This window comes from Mustela nigripes, chromosome 2 (assembly GCF_022355385.1).
Source record: "Mustela nigripes isolate SB6536 chromosome 2, MUSNIG.SB6536, whole genome shotgun sequence".
Taxonomy (NCBI): domain Eukaryota; kingdom Metazoa; phylum Chordata; class Mammalia; order Carnivora; family Mustelidae; genus Mustela; species Mustela nigripes.
Window position 1 is genome coordinate 180,832,984 of NC_081558.1, and position 17,005 is coordinate 180,849,988.

At 32.8% G+C, this 17,005-nt stretch overlaps 1 protein-coding gene across 4 annotated transcripts in view; it reads right to left on the reverse strand.

The window, feature by feature from the left end:
* CADM2 (cell adhesion molecule 2) overlaps nt 1–17,005 on the reverse strand; it is a 1,101,138-nt gene that overhangs the window by 137,505 nt on the left and 946,628 nt on the right. For all 4 annotated transcript variants that reach the window (XM_059392144.1, XM_059392141.1, XM_059392142.1 and 1 more), the window contains one exon: nt 14,077–14,247. In XM_059392144.1, coding sequence (XP_059248127.1) covers nt 14,077–14,247 — 171 coding nt within the window. The remainder of the gene's footprint in view (nt 1–14,076; nt 14,248–17,005) is intronic.

Here is a 17,005-nt window from a genome sequence, read left to right on the forward strand (position 1 = left end):
AAAGGCATCAGTTAAATTTCATGACTACCTAGAAAATTTTGACAGTTCTGAAAGCACATTAAAAAAAAAAAAGAAAAAAAGCTCCAAATCATTATTTAAAATAAAAATGAAAAACCAGTACTCATTGTGTTTCTAAACATTTTCAAGTTGTTTTGGTTTTGGTAAATTAAAGAAAATTTATTATGTCACCATGAATAGAATTCATCACAGGGATGGAAAAAGAAAGAGTAAATAATGAAATGAACATATTAATGTAAAGTTGTTTTAGATTTTATAAATCTGCTGTGGGATGGCCTAAGCACTGAGTATTTATTTAACAAACATACATTAATAGATAATGTATAGATTAAGTCAAACATGATGACTTAATGTAAAACTATACATCTTAGTGAGGGAATGAATATCTCATTTCATGTTCATTAACTATTAAGTTAAATATCAAGTTTGGTTTTGTTTCATATGTTATCTAATCTTTAAAATGTCCCCTTTTGGGGTACCTAGGTGATTCAGTTGGTTAAAACTCTGACTCTTGATTTTGGCTCTGGTCCTGATCTCTGGTGGTGGGATCCAGCCCCACATGGGGTTCTATACTCAGCAGGAAGTCTGTTTGAGAATATCTCTCCCTCTTCTCTTCCCATTTTGTGCTTTCACTCTGTCTCTCTTTTTTTCTCTCTAAATTAAATAAATAAATCTTTAAAAAACTAAGCTAAACTATGTCATTCTGGTAAATTTGACAAAGGCTAAAATCATCATAATCATCATCACCATCACAGTAACAATAAAAATAATACAGTAATAGTCCTTTCCTTACATTTAGTGTATATTTTCAAACATGTTTAAATTGAGAAAAGCCAAATCAAAAAATAACTACATAGTTATTATAGTAGATTGTCTCCATGAGATGTTTCCTTTAGGATAAAAAACTTTTATTTATATCTTTTATTAATGGGAAGAAAAAATATTTTTACAAATTAGTTTTGTTTTCCCAATATCATCACATTTTTAATTATTTTTACTGAGTATAGTTGACACACAGTGTTATTTTTGGTTCAAGTGATTCAATATCTCTTTGCTGTGCTCACCACAGTGTTGCTACTACCTGTCACCATACAATGTTACAGTATCATTTACTATATTCCTGATGCTGTGTCCTTTATTCCTGTGACTTATTCATTCCATAACTAGGAGCCTGTATAGCACGTTCCTCTTCAACCATTTTGCTCCCCGCCCCTCAATTCCTTCCCCCTGGCTACCACTTGTTCTTTATATTTAAAGGTCTGATTCTACTTTTTATTTATTCATTTGTTTTGGTTTTTAGAGTCCACAATAAAGTGAAATCAGTCAATATGTATTTGTCTTTCTCAGTCTGATTCACTTAGCATAATCACCAAATTTAAGATCTTTTTTTTTTTTTTTCCCAGTATTGGTGAGTAATGTTAAGTCCTGGTCAAAACTACAAAGCAAACAATCTTTTTATATATTATTTTTGCTTCTTTAATTGGTTCCCTATTTCTATTCTCAAGGTTTTTCAATTTCCTTTTATAATATATAGACCTCAGAGAAAGTATTTGCTAAACTTGTTTTCAGTCATAAGGTATATGTTACCTTCCTAATGATAATAATAGAAAGCCAAGCACTTATAAAAATTATTTGATTTAATCCTTACAGAAAATACGAAGTAGGTATATTTTCCAGGTGAGGAAATTAGGTTTAGAGTGACTAGCATAACGTTACTTAGGGAAGCTTGAATTTCAAGTTAGTATTATCTGACTTCCAACTTGAACTTTAAAAAATGTAGTATTGAGGGATGCCAGGGGTGGCTTAGTTTGACTTTGGCTCAGGTCATGATCTTCAGGGTCCTGGGATCAAGGCCCATGTTGGGCTCCCTGCTCAGCAGGGAGTTTACTTCTCCTTCTCCCTCTGTCCCTCTATCTGCAAGTGCGGTCTCTGTCTTTCTCTCACTCAAATAAATAAATAAATAAATAAATAAACTCTTAAAAAATGCAGTATTGTTTTTCAAGGTCACACTACATTCAAAATATATTCTCTTTACATATATATATGTAAAGAAAAAATATATATTATATATATATGTATATATATATGTATATATATATATGTAAAAATATATATATATACATATATATATATTATACACATATATATATGTAAAGAAAAAATATATATTATATATATATTCTAATCTTACTCCAGTGGTTGTTAACCTGTATTTGAACACCAAACACTCTAGTCTTATAAGAGCACGGTTCATCTCTATACAGCACAGCTTATATACTGCCTCAAAGAATAGATAGGCTCAGATCATCACTCACTCATGAGTGAGTGTAATCATTCTATGTTTTACTTTAATCAAAAACTAAATCACAAATTCTAAAATTGTAGGTACCACAAAGAAAACTGAAAGGCATTTTGAAGATCAGAATATAACTTTATGCAATTCTGTAATAATCACTAAAATCACTAGCCTTGTTCATAAAAATATAAATTAAAAATTTCCTCCTAGAAAAGGTATGCAAGTTTAACCCTCAGTATATCATTAGTGTGCAATGGCCTCAATCTTAGTTGTTGAATGTCTTTTTGCAACAATTCTAGGGGCACCTGGGTGGCTCAGTCGTTAATCAGCTGTCTTCAGCTCAAGTCATGATCCCAGGGTCCTGGGATAGAGCCCTACATTGAGGGGAGGTCTCTGCTCAGCAGGAAGCCTGCTTCTCCCTCTCCCACTCCCCCTGCTTCTCCCTCTCCTACTCCCCCTGCTTGTGTTCCTTCTCTCACGGTGTCTCTCTCTGTCAAATAAATAAAATCTTTAAAAAAAGAAAACAATTCTAAATACATTTAGAGAAAGTATTTCATGATTTGTATCCTTTCTTAGAGGTCCTCCAAAAAACAAAGAGAGAATTCACTTTTTAAGATAGATTTTAAATTATTCTCTCTTGCAATTATGATATGAAGGTACTGGACTCTTGTAAATCTAAGATACATTATGAAATTATAACAGTGTTATATTTTCTGTAGTATGAGGAATCTTGCTACTTTAGGATTCTATGAATTACTTCATCATGAACTTGACCCTAACTCATCAATTGTCCCCAACTATGCTAAAAGAAATGACATAATAAAAAAAATAGATGTATGATGAAATCATGTAGAGTGGTAGTGTCCAATATAGTAACCACTAGTCACATGTGGCTATTTAAATTTCAATATAAATTGATAGCAATTTAATAAAATTTAAACCATTCGTTTTTAGTCACAAGGTTTACATTTCAAGTGCTTTGTAGCTCCATGTAGCTAGACATTGGCTACTTACTATTTTGGGACAGATAGGAATATTACCAGCATCACAGAAAATTCTATTAGACAGTGCTGGTATGGATGGATTATGCAAGAATGATATAAATCAGCATGGTTTGGGTGCCTGGGTGGCTCAGTGGGTTAAGCCGCTGCCTTCGGCTCAGGTCATGATCTCAGGATCCTGGGATCGAGTCCCACATCGGGCTCTCTGCTCAGCAGGGAGCCTGCTTCCCTCTCTCTCTCTCTCTGCCTGCCTATCTGTCTACTGTGAACTCTCTCTGTCAAATACATAAATAAAATCTTAAAAAAAAAATCAGCATGGTTATCTCATCCCTATTTACTTATAGGGTTGCTTAGGTTTTGTGTTTTCTTACATAGAAGTAGAAAACAAGTTTGGAAATAAAAACACAATCATTCTAGTTTTGTTTGCTTGTTTGTTGGCTGCTTAGCTTTCATGATCAGTTGAGAATTCTGGATCTTTCATTTCCTGCTCAGAGTAGCAAGTAAAGAAAATTGATAGAGAAAGATATCTTAAAATTATTAGACAAGATTAGACAATAAATTCAGAGAGAAAGCAGTAGAACTCAAGAATCTAATGATGGTGAAACAGAAGTCTTCACATATGAAATCTTAGATGCATTTTATTAAACTCAAAAATCAATATATAAACAATTTGTTTCTAAGGAAACAAAGGGAGGACTTCATCACATAATATTTTGCAACTTGGTTTTGTTAAAAAGGAAATATGACAACATTCTTTCATTTTTATGATCTCTGCACATAAGAATTTATATAGTTCATAAGGGGATAAATGATGAAAGCATTTGATAATGAAATTTTAAAATTCATTTTCTTTTTCAATTTAGTTTGTGCTTATAAATCTAAAAATGAAATGCTTGCAATTACGGGGCAAAGATCTTTACTGTCTTTGACAAATTATGAATGATCATTTTTAGATTATTTCATTTTGAAAATGCAATTTTAAAAAGAACCAGAAACAATGACTAAATAGAACACATTTGAGATGTCTATTTGAAATCTGACCTTAGTATTTATAATACGGTATGTTCTAGGAGCATACATGACAGTAGTTGCCCACTTTGGATAGATATATCATCAAATCCAGGAAATATGGAATAGAAAGCCAAGGTTGCTTTATTTAAATTTTTATTATTATTATTATTTTATATCTGATGGACCAACATGCGGTTTGAATTCATGACCCTGAGATTAAGACCTGAGCTGAGATCAAGAGTCAGAGGCTTAACCACCAGAGCTCAGGTGCCCCTATATTTATTAAACTCTTATTGAAGAGTACAATAATTCTGTTTTTCCTTACCAGTTTATTTTACATCTAAACATTATTTAAAAAAAAAAAAACTTACAAACTAAAAATCTGAAATAACGAGTCTCTTAGATCCAGATGGTGATGGTAATTGCATTCTTTCCTCACATATCAAGGATTAATACAATAAAGCTTAATATACTGATGATTATATCTGCCTTAATTATAATATAATCAAATTTATGATGATTTTAATTATAAATTTATAAATATGGATAAAATTACAATATTGAAGAAGAAGAAAGTCCGAGGGCTGATACTACCCAACTTCAGGACATTATATAGCTACAGTAATCAAGACAATATGGTATTAATGCAAAATAAATAGATCAAGGAACAGAATGGGGAGCTCTGAAAGAACCCCACATAAATAGAGTCAACCGATCTTTAACAAAGGAGCAAAGACAATTCAGTAGAGAAATGATAGTTTGTTTAACAAATGCTAAAACAACAGGACATCCCCATTTCAAAAAAATAATCCACACATAGACTTTATATTATTCACAAAAATTAACTCAGAATGGATCATAGACCTAAATGTAAAGTGCAAAACTATAAAACCTCTAGAAGATAATATAGGAGAAATCTAGTTGACCCTGGGTTTAGTGACAACTTTTTAGGTAACACTGAAAACATAATCCATGAAAGAAAAAAAAAATGGTTAAGTTGAATTTTCCTTAAATATGTTTGCTCTTGAGAAAGACACTTAAAGGAAATAAAAAGACAATGAGGAAAGTATTCGCAAAGGATGTGTATGATAAATGAGTGGTATCCAAATATGCAAAGAACTCTTAAAACTCAACCAGAAAAACAACCCTATTAAAAATTTGGCAAAAAATCTAAAAATACACCTCACCAAAAAAGATATGCAAATGAAAAATAGCATCTGAAAAGATGCTCAGCCTCATATATCGTGGAGTTGCAAATTAAAACGAGATGCCAGCACTATTGAGGATGACCTCATTCCAAAACACTGACAACTCCAAATAATAGTGAGGACATGGACCAATGGGTACACTCATTCATTGCTGGTAGGAATGGAAATTGATACCACCATTGTACAAATTTGTTTGCAATTTATTACAAAGCTAAATATAGTCTTACTAGCAATTCTAGTTATAGTATAAGATAAACATTCAGATTTTCTAAAATTTCATGTTTTGATCTTAGTGACATTGAGATACATTGCCTCTTCATACTCAATCAATTTGCCTTTTGCTTAAATTTGTTCTAATTTAAAACTGAATGTCATTGACTCAAAGAAGTTGAAAACTTCTATTCAAACGAAAACCTGTGCACAGGTATTTATACTAGGTATATTCATAATTGCCAGAATTTGGCAGTAACTAAGATAGTTTTCAATAGGTGAATGGATAAACAAACTCTGGAATATCCAGACAGTAGAATATTATTTTGCAATAAAAAGAAATGTCCTATCAAGCCACAAAACCACTTGACAGCACCTTAAATGTGAAAGAAAAAAGTCTAGAAAGACTATACGCTATATAACTCCAACTACATGAGATCCTAGGAAAGGCAAACCTATACAGCTAGCTAATAGATCATTGGTGGCCAGGGAGTTGAGGAGGGGAAAAGAGCCATCCAGTGGTGAATCACAGGGGGTTTTAGGGCAGGGAATGCATTTTGTATGATATTGTAACCATGGCTGCAGGACATTATAAACTGGTCAAAACCTTATAGAATCATACAACATAAATTGTGAAGAATGATATAAAATAAAAGACTTTAGTTAACACTAATCTATCAATATTAGTTAATCAATTATAATGTGTATACTACAATAATACACGATAATGATAGGGAACTTTGTATTTTCTCTTCAATTTCTTTAACAAACTAAAACTACTTTTAGGAACACCTGGGTGGCTCAGTGGTTAAGCCTCTACCTTTAGCTCAGGTCCTGGTCTTGGGGTCCTGGGATTGAACCCCACATTGGGCTCTCTGCTCAGCAGGAGACTGCTTCTCCCTCTCTCTCTGCCTGGCTCTCTGCCTATTTATGATCTCTGTCTGCTAAATAAATAAATAAAATTTAAAAAAAAAAAGGAGTTCAAGCCCCAATTTAAGGGGAAAAAAAACCACAAACCAAAAAACCCTACTTTTAAAAATAAAACCTATTAATTAAAAAAAGTCTTTTGGACCCAGATAGTAAATAGTAATGACAATCTTTCTGATATGTTAACAGCTAATCCACTAAAGTTCAATACATCAATTGAGTATAGTTTTCTAACCATATATTTTTCTCTTATGTGTATGAATATATTTTCTCTTGTGTATATGTATATATATTATAGTACAATCAGAAAATAGAACTAGAACAGTTTGAAAATCTTGGGATGCTAAATATGTAGTCACTTTGGAAAAATCAACCTTGGGGGTTCCTTGGTGGTTCAGTCAGTTAAGCAGCTGAACCTGATTTGGGCTTAAATCATGATCTTAGGGTTGTGAGATTGAGCCTGTGTTGAGCTCTGCACTGGGTGTGGAGCCTGCCTAACATTCTCTCTCTCCTCATCCTGCCCCTCTTCCCCCTTCTCCCACTAAAGGAAAAAAAAAAAAAAAGGAAAAATCAAGTGAACTATATTTTAAAAACAGAAGTTATTTAATCAGAAGTTAAAAATATTACCCCTGGGGATAAAAATATATGTTTATAAAAAATAAAAAATTATATTAAAATTTCAAAAAAAAATATTGGACATGAATCACTTATGCTTATTTTCTCAATATTTGCTTTTACTTGTCAAAATCATTTCTGTCTCATTTTCATATCCAGTTTTTTCCTTGATTAAATTTAACAGCAAATGATACATTGTCATCTGTACAATACATACATTCCATCATTTGAGAGCTATTTTTGACTGCCTTTTTATGAAATTAATTTGTGTGCCTTAAATAATGTTAAAACTTTTAAAATAAGCTTGATTAGGAACTTCATAATAAGACTGATTAGGAAAGGCCAGTTAAGAATATATTGTATTAGTTTAATATATGAATTTAATATTTGTTAAAATGTGGAATTTCTGCTCATAAATATATATTCATCTCTTAATGAGATTTAATAACAAAAAATGTTTACTTCTATTAATAACAGAAATTTTATAGTAACAGTGAATCCCTGCACTCAGATCACTTAAAATATTTAATGATTCAATTATTTTGAATAATTCAATATTGCAGGGATAAATAAAATATTCTTCTACATGTAAAGGAAAAAATATGCACCTCATGACCACGTGTGAATAATATACCATTATGGGCAATATATGAATGTATCCTTCCTGAAAATGTTTAAAAGTCTATTTGACAACCATAGATGAAAATGAATTTAAGATGTAATTTGAATGTTAAGACATAAACCATAAAACTCCTAGAAGAAAGTATGGGCAGTAGGCTCTTTGACATTAGTCTTTGCAAAGATTTTTTTTTTTTTTCATCAGTCTTCTCAAAGGCCACAAAAGTAAAATTTAAAAAAAAAAAAAAAGGAGTCCATCAAACCAAAAAGCTTTTGCACAGTGAAGGAAACCATCGACAAAATGAAGAGACAAACTACTGAATGGAAGAAGATATTTGCAAATCCTATATCCTATAAAGGGTAAATTTCCAAAATATGTAAAGAACTTATACTACTTAATATCAAGAAAATCAAATAAACCCATTAAAGAATAAGCAGAAGGCCTAAATCTACATTTTTCCAAAGAAGACTTGGATGTCCAGCAAGTTTGTGAAAAGATATTCAATATCACTCATTATCAGAGAAATGCAATTCAAAACCAGAATGAGGTGTCACCTCACACCTGTCAGAATGGCTATTTATCAAAACAACACAAAATAACAAGTGTTGGTGAAAATAAGGAGAAAGGAAAACCTTATGCACTGTTGGTAGAAAAGTAAATTGGAGCAGCCACTATGGAAAACAGTATGGCATTTCCTCAAAAAATTAATTAGAACTCTAGGATCTGGCAGTTCCATCCAAAGAAAACAAAAGCAGCAATCTGAAGAGAGATATGCACCTTTATGTTCATTGCACCATCACTGACAATAGTAAAGATCTGGAAGTAACCTAAGTGTCCATCAGTAGATGAATAGGTACACCTGAAACTAATAAAATATTGTATGCCAATTATACTTTAATTAATTTTTTTTAAAAAGTAGGGATCTCAAATAGGGGTTGCACCTTTATTAAGGAAGATAAATGTATCTTTTTGCCAAGGAGCATAGATTACTTCATGATTCTAGCATGTATACCTTTCACGAGCTTTGTGAAATATTTTGAAATCTTAAAAAACCCTTTCAAAGTATCCTCAGGCATTAATGTGACATTTTGTTAATCTAAATAACAATTTATTTTAATTTTTGAAAATTTAACCTAAAGGGAGTTCTCATTTCACCTTTCCTGACTCCTTTTACATTGGCCTCTAGGCCATAGATAATTTGTGGTAGACCAGGTAATTAGATAATCAGCATTTCACAAGTCAGGCACCAAATGAGTGAGATGTTATTTTAAAATCTACTTATTAACACTCAGCTTTCTGTCTAATAAACCTGGATAGCCTGAAACATTTAATCAAGTGCTTTCTATGATATATAGAAAAGTGGTAGAAGTATAGTTAATACAACAACATAGAATAATTTAAAAGACACTGACTGGGGCTAAACAGGTTAGGGAGCATTGAGTAAGGGGGAACTGATATGATGTGCATATATAAGCTTTTACTTATATTATAAGCAAAGAATGGCACTATAGCCAAGTAGTAAATGATAAAAATATATTAATAATAACATAAGATTTCATAATTTGATGGGCTGTATATATATTGAATATTTATATGTTAATATTTATACAATATTGACTATTATACATATAATTTACCATATCAAATATATACACACAGACACTTAAAAATTTGGGTTCTTATTTATCCATACGGACAGTTCAATTTCACAGTACTAAAATGAGTTGTTAGAACATTCATTACTCTGAAATATTTTACTAATCTGTCTCTTCTGCTTCTCCTTTTCAGTAACAGCCTACTTTTTGTGAAATTTTTGTCAGTGCCACATACAGAAAAGGAATGTTCAGTTATTTTCTTCTTTTCTGTGTTTTGTGCATATTTCTTGCTGTCCGTGTGGATACATTATTCTTACTTAAAATTAAATAAAATCTGACTTATACTATCTGTTCTTCTAAAAATTAAATCAGACAAATAAAAAGTTATCGTTTTCAAGGAGATTTGCATAAAAATAGAAAGATGAATTAGAATTTCCACCTATGAAAAAAGAGAGTGGCATTTTTCACTGCTCAGGTACATCGTGTGCTGTTATCTGTTGAGTGAAATTTGCAGTTATTTGTGGTTCACAGTGAAAAGTCTGCATTTTCTTAAATTTAAAATTTAAAGACTATTTTCCTTCATATGGCATTAAAATTTATGATTAAGGGGCGCCTGGGTGGCTCAGTGGGTTAAAGCCTCTGCCTTCGGCTCAGGGTCCTGGGATCGAGCCCCATATCAGGCTCTCTGCCTGGCGGGGAGCCTGCTTCCTCCTCTCCCTCTCTGCCTGCCTCTCTGCCTACGTGTGATCTCTGTCAAATAAATAAATAAAATATTAAAAATATTATGATTAATATTTTGTAAAGAAATGCAGATTACTATGAAATACTTTAGAGACTGTGTCCTTCTAAATTGTGTATCACAAGGTTAGGGGTTAAAACATAGGCCTAGAAATATAATTCCTTCTACTATATTTTTTGCTCTTTGCCTTATGTGTTTAACAGGTCCTAATTTATTATCAAACCTGCCTTTCCATAATTACATAGGATTTTAGTTTCAAGTATAGTCATAACTTTCCATTATGGTAGAATTATATATTTGGTCTTATCACTCACCACAGAAAACAGTGACAACTCTTATGTTCTGGGGGTCCAAAATGCTAAATGTTCTTCCATTTGGGCCAACTTTTGTGGTTATTCATGATAGGACAGTGTAAAACAATGAAGGAATCCTAAAATTTATGTTCCAAAAATTCTAGACTAATCACCTTCTTCTTTTCAAATTCTTTCTCTTTCCGCCCACTTACATTGATAGAAATTTCCACATCATGCATATTGTACATGTGTATCTATGCAGAGCCATGAAGACCACACCTAATTTGTTCAATTTGCTCTAATTTTAATGCAAACTACTGCTTAATCCCCACTCTCCATTCTCCTCTCTGAGTTTCATCTCTGGGGAATGTTTTGCATCCCTAAAGGAACATTCAGCATTATCATCAGTTAGTTTTAATTACCTTCACATACTTGAATGGTGGTAAACTGGATGCTAAAAGAAATAATTTAAATAGATATGGTCTTTGCCTTCTAGCCACTAACATTAAAATATGATAAAATGAGTTGCTATTTTTAATTGGATAGCAAGTGTAATGTTTTTCATACAAAACTTTCTAAAAAATGAGACAATTGCCTTCCTCCATTAAGTTCGCTTAATAATGCACACTGAGATATAGTGAACAGCAAAAAATACCCAGGAAGTATATGTATAATAGCTCCATTTTAGACTCCCAAGAAAGTAACAATGACTTTGGCGGCTAACAATTGGCATCTGACGGCTAAGCTGAAATTTTCTCAAAAACATAAATGATTCTCTAGAATCTACACAATAAACTGCCTGTGACTATGAGTAGAAGCAGGAGCTGCCTGTGACTATGAGTAGAAGCAGGCAAAGGCAAGTCTATTCCATGTCCAGTTCTGAAACAAGACAGAGACCAGGACACTCAGCAAGCACAAAAAATTAGCATGATTAACTGCTGCATCTTTATAAGAGCAAATCTAATTATGCTTTAATGCTTTTGCTTTCTAGGTAAAAGTTACCAACATACTCATGCTTGATTAGCTCCCAATACTGACAGCACTCAATCCAGAATCCTCTTTAAAATATTCAGGACAAACCCAAATTCTCTAACAAGTCTCTTCAAACTCTTTCTTACTAGTACCTAGAGATTCATCTGGTATGCCTCTTCTTTGCCATAGCAAACTAAAATATCTGATTTCACTTGACTGTTGGTGGGTTTTTAGTGATTAGTCTTTGGCAGGTGACCTTTAATAAATGTTATGACTTAATTATTTTCTTTTATTAATACTGAAAATTACAGTTAAATTAGTAATTAAATATTATTTTTAAATCTTTCTTCACTTTATATATAAGTGAAAAAAAGTTTAAGTCAAATGCTGATAACCTGGGTCCTCTTGACATATCAAATCATACAATTTCCTACATTTTGGAAAACATGTTGATAAAAAATAGGAAATGGAAGGTGCTCTAGGCTGAATGCCTGTGTCCCTCTAAAATTCATACATTGAATCCTAATTCCAAATGTGATATATTTACAGATGGGGCTACCGGAAAGTTATGACTAGGATTAGATCTCTTACAAAAAAGACCCCAGAGTCCTTAGCCCCTTCTGCCATGTGCAGACACAGAGAGGAGATAGCCATCTATAAACCAGGATGAAACCCTTTACCTGCAGCTTGATCTTGGACCTTCAGCTTCCAGAACTGTGAGAAATAAATTTCTTTGGTTTATAAGCCACCCAGGATATGGGTATATTTGTTACAGCAGCTTGAACTAACTAAGGCAAGTGGAACTCATTAAAAGTTTTTAAATGCCATAAACAAATTGTCTAGTTTGATTCTTGTATAAATGAATTATCTAATTTAAAAATCAAAGCTCAAACAGTTTTAGTAATTATCCCAAGGTGTCACTGCGAATAAATGTTGAAATTTGAAGACAACCTCAGTTTGGGCTCTAAGATATGCTTGCTGTGGAATTTGTTTCAATGAGAATAAGAGGAAAATTAATGAAACTAACTTAATATAATTGAAAGTATTTAAAATAGTATAATAATTTCAATTAATATTAAACTAAGAATAATTAAAACACAGAGAGCAATTAAAAATCATAATCAGATTGACATTTCTCTATCAAAAAGTAAAATAATAAAGTCTGGTCCTTCTGGTATCTCTGATCTTCTCTCATAAATACCCTCTATACTGATCTACTAATATTTGTTATTTAAATATATGTATAATATAAATATAATATATATTTATAATAATATAATATATAATGATATAATTTAATATATGTAATAAAATAAATATTTACATATAAAGACATTATATATGTTATATTCTAACATACATATACTTTCTTTGAACTCCATTCCCATCTCCTAAATCATACTCCTTATTACTTCTGCTTTATTTTTTTCCCATAGCATTTAATGTACAACATGCTATAAGTTGTTTTTACTTATTTTGCTTTTCTGTCATTCCTACCTAGAATGGATGCCATGAGAAAACAGGAGTTTGTTGTTTGTGGGCTTTACTTTTTTCAGTTTTATCTTATATATTCAGTTGATTCATTTTCATGTGAATAAATATTTCTAGATCACCTGTTATAACCCAGGGGCTTACTAACTAATAAAAATTTCTACCATTTGTTAGTTGTATAAACTTGGCCAAATGACTCAACCACTATAACCTTCGGTGTCATTGTCCATAAACTGTGATGAAAGAGGGTAACTACTCATCAGGTTTTTATGCTGATGCCCTAACATGAGGCACGAGATGAAATAATGCCAGCAAAGCATTTAGGACTGCCATTGACCCACTGGAGTCAGCCAATTAATGTTGTTCCTATCACTTGTCAGTAATAATGAAGTTGATGAAGAAAACATAATTGATATGCCCATGTATTTATAAAGACTTAAAATATCTCATATAGAAGGTAAAAATTGTCTCATTTTAAAAGCACAGAAAGGACAACACATTTATGTATAACAAAGTCACTTTCATACAATAAGGTCCACCCTCATTGACTCTGCTAAAATAACAAATTTTCCTACCCTACCCACAGGCATGCACATGCATCAAGTCACCAGTGGAACATAATTAGAAGTTTTAACCTTAAATAAGGATATTTCTTTTATTTCTCTTCCTTGTCAAGAATGATATTCAGGGGATGCCCAGGTGGCTCAGTCATTAAGTGTCTGCCTTTGGCTCTGGTCCTGATCCCAGAGTCCTGGTAATGAGCCCCTCATTGGCCTCTCTGCTCAGCAGGAAGCCTGCTTCTCTCCCTCCCACTCCCCTTGCTTGTGTTCCCTACTTCGCTGTGTCTTTCTCTGTCAAATAATAAATAAAATCTTTTTAAATTTTTTTTAAAGAATGATATTAAGGCAAGAACTACCTTCCTCTGAATGTGATTAATACCAGTGAAAGTAGCTGTACTTCACTTTGCTGAAGATTTTGCTGTACACATGTGGTAATTCAGGATATTTTGAAATGATTGTAAATGTAGATGAAGAGATTTGCTTCTGCTGAGATAAATGGGAAGGGAGTAGCTTTTACTTACAGTGTATTTCTAGCACCTGCATGGCCACCTGAGGGGTGGCATTGAGGGACTCATGGTCTACTCTGCAGATCACAGCCACGCCATCATCGCTCCGGTCCACTCGGAAATCCAGTGTGCTGCTGACAGTAAATGTCTTGCGATTTGCATCCTCTTCTTTTAAATATTTTACATCTAAAAATAAAATTTACATTTAAAAATTTTGTGACATTATCTTTCAAAATGTAACAGATTTCATTTACTCAAGTCAAAACTAGAAGCACCGTCTCCAACTTTTTTTCAATTTTTAAAAAGCAAATATTTGTTAATTTAACATTTAATCCTTTTTGGTTTGAGCAAATAAAAATACAACTACTTCAGAAATAAAATTTTAAAGTAACTGTATAAATAAAATAGAAGGGTGGGACATAGAACTATATTACTATTGTGACCGGATTTTTGTTTTGTTTTGTTTTGATTTTTTAATAATCCATTTGAGAAACCAGGTCATTTTAGAATATTAATCTCCTTTCTTAAGATTTAAATTTACATGAGGATAATCTTAATTTTCTGAGTCTCAAATACATTTGGGAAGGCCAAATTCACAACATCCTATTATGTCCAAAAGAAAGTAAAATGTATTTGAGCTATGATTTCAACATGAACAATGTGAGATGAACTTATTTGCTAAAGAATACCTACAATGAGAAAGTTGCAAAAATTCTCAACAAAATACTAGCAAATCAAATCCAACAGTACATTAAAAGAATCATTCACCACAATCAAATAGGATTTATTAATAGGCTGCAAGGGTGGTTCGATATTCACAAATCAACTAGTGTGATACACCACACCAATAAAAGGAAGAATAAGAATCAGATGACTCTTATCAATAGATGCAGAAAAAGCATTTAACAAAGTACAGCATCCATTCTTGATAAATCCCTCAACAAAGTAGGGATAGAGGAACATGCTTCAACATCATAAAGGCCATATCCAAAAGACAAACAATGAATATAATCCTCAAGGGGAAAAACAAAACTTATCCTCCATGACAAGATCAAGATAGGGACATCCACTCTCCCCACTTAACATATTACTAGAAGTCCTAGCTTCAGCAATGAAACAACACAAAGAAATAAAAGACATCCAAATTGGCAAGGAAGAAGTCCAACTCTCACTATTCCCAGGTGACTTGATACTCTATGTAGAAAATCTGAAAGACTCCACCAAAAAATTGCTACAACTGATACATGAATTCAGTAATAGCACAGAATACAAAATAAATATACAGAAATCTTGGCATTTCTAGATACTGATAAGGAAGCAGCAGAAAGAGAAATCAAGGAAACAATCCCACTTATAATTACACCAAAAACCATAAGATACCTAGGAATAAACCAAAGAGGTAAAAATATGGTACTCTGAAAACTATATAACACTTATGAAAGAAATCGAAGAAGACACAAAGAAATGGAAAAACATTGCACGCTCATGGACTGGAAGAGTAAATATTGTTAAAAGCAATTTGCTTATATAATGTAATCGTTATAAAAATACAGTGTCTTTCACAGAGATAGAACAAACAATCTTACAATTTGTATGGAACCACAAAAGACCCTGAATAGCAAATGCAGTCTTGAAAAAGAAAAGCAAAGCTGGAGGTATCAAAATTCTGGACCTCAAGCTATATTACAAACTGCATTCATCAAGACTGGTATGTCTTGATGAAGTATGGTACTTGAGCAAGTATGGTACTGGCACAAAAACAGATACATTGATCAATAGAACAGGATAGAAAACCCAGAAATGGATCCACAACTCTGTGGTCAAATAATCTTTGACAAAGAAGGAAAGAATATCCAATGAAAAAATATGACAGTCTTTTCAACAAATGATGTTGCGAAAACAGGACTCTGCAACATGCAGAAGAATGAAACTGTACCACTTTCTTAAACCATATGCAAAAATAAATTCAAAATCAATGGAAGACCTAAATGTGAGGCAGTAAACTATCAAAATCTGAGAGGACAACACAGGCAGTAACTTTTTGACCTTGGCTGTACCAACTTCTTATTAGACATGTTGCCAGAGACAAGGGAAACAAAAGCAAAAATGAACTATTGGGACCTCATCAAGATAAAAAGCTTCTGCACAGTACAGGAACAATCAACAAAATTAAAATGCAAGAACTTAGCAAACTCAACACCCAAAGAACAAATAATCCAATCAAGAAATGGGCAGAGGGCATGAACAGACATTTCTGCAAAGAAGACATCCAGATGGCCAACAGACACATGAAAAAGTGCTCCATATCACTCGGCATCAGGGAAATACAAATCAAAACCACAATGAGATATCACCTCACACCAGTCAGAATGGCTAAAATCAACAAGTCAGGAAATGACAGATGCTGGCGAGGATGTGGAGAAAGGGGAACCCTCCTACACTGTTGGTGGGAATGCAAGCTGGTGCAGCCACTCTGGAAAACAGCATGGAGGTTCCTCAAAATGTTGAAAATAGAACTGCCCTATGACCCAGCAATTGCACTATTGGGTATTTACCCTAAAGATACAAATGTAGTGATCCAAAGGGGCACATGCACCCGAATGTTTATAGCAGCAATGTCCACAATAGACAAACTATGGAAAGAACCTAGATGCCCATCAACAGATGAATGGATCAAGAAGATGTGGTATATATACACAATGGAATACTATGCATCCATCAAAAGAAATGAAATCTTGCCATTTGCAACAACATGGATGGAACTAGAGCGTATCATGCTTAGCGAAATAAGTCAAGCAGAGAAAGACAACTATCATATGATCTCCCTGATATGAGGAAGTGGTGATGCAACATGGAGGCTTAAGTGGGTAGAAGAAGAATAAATGAAACAAGATGGGATTGGGAGGGAGACAAACCATAAGTGACTCTTAATCTCACAAAACAA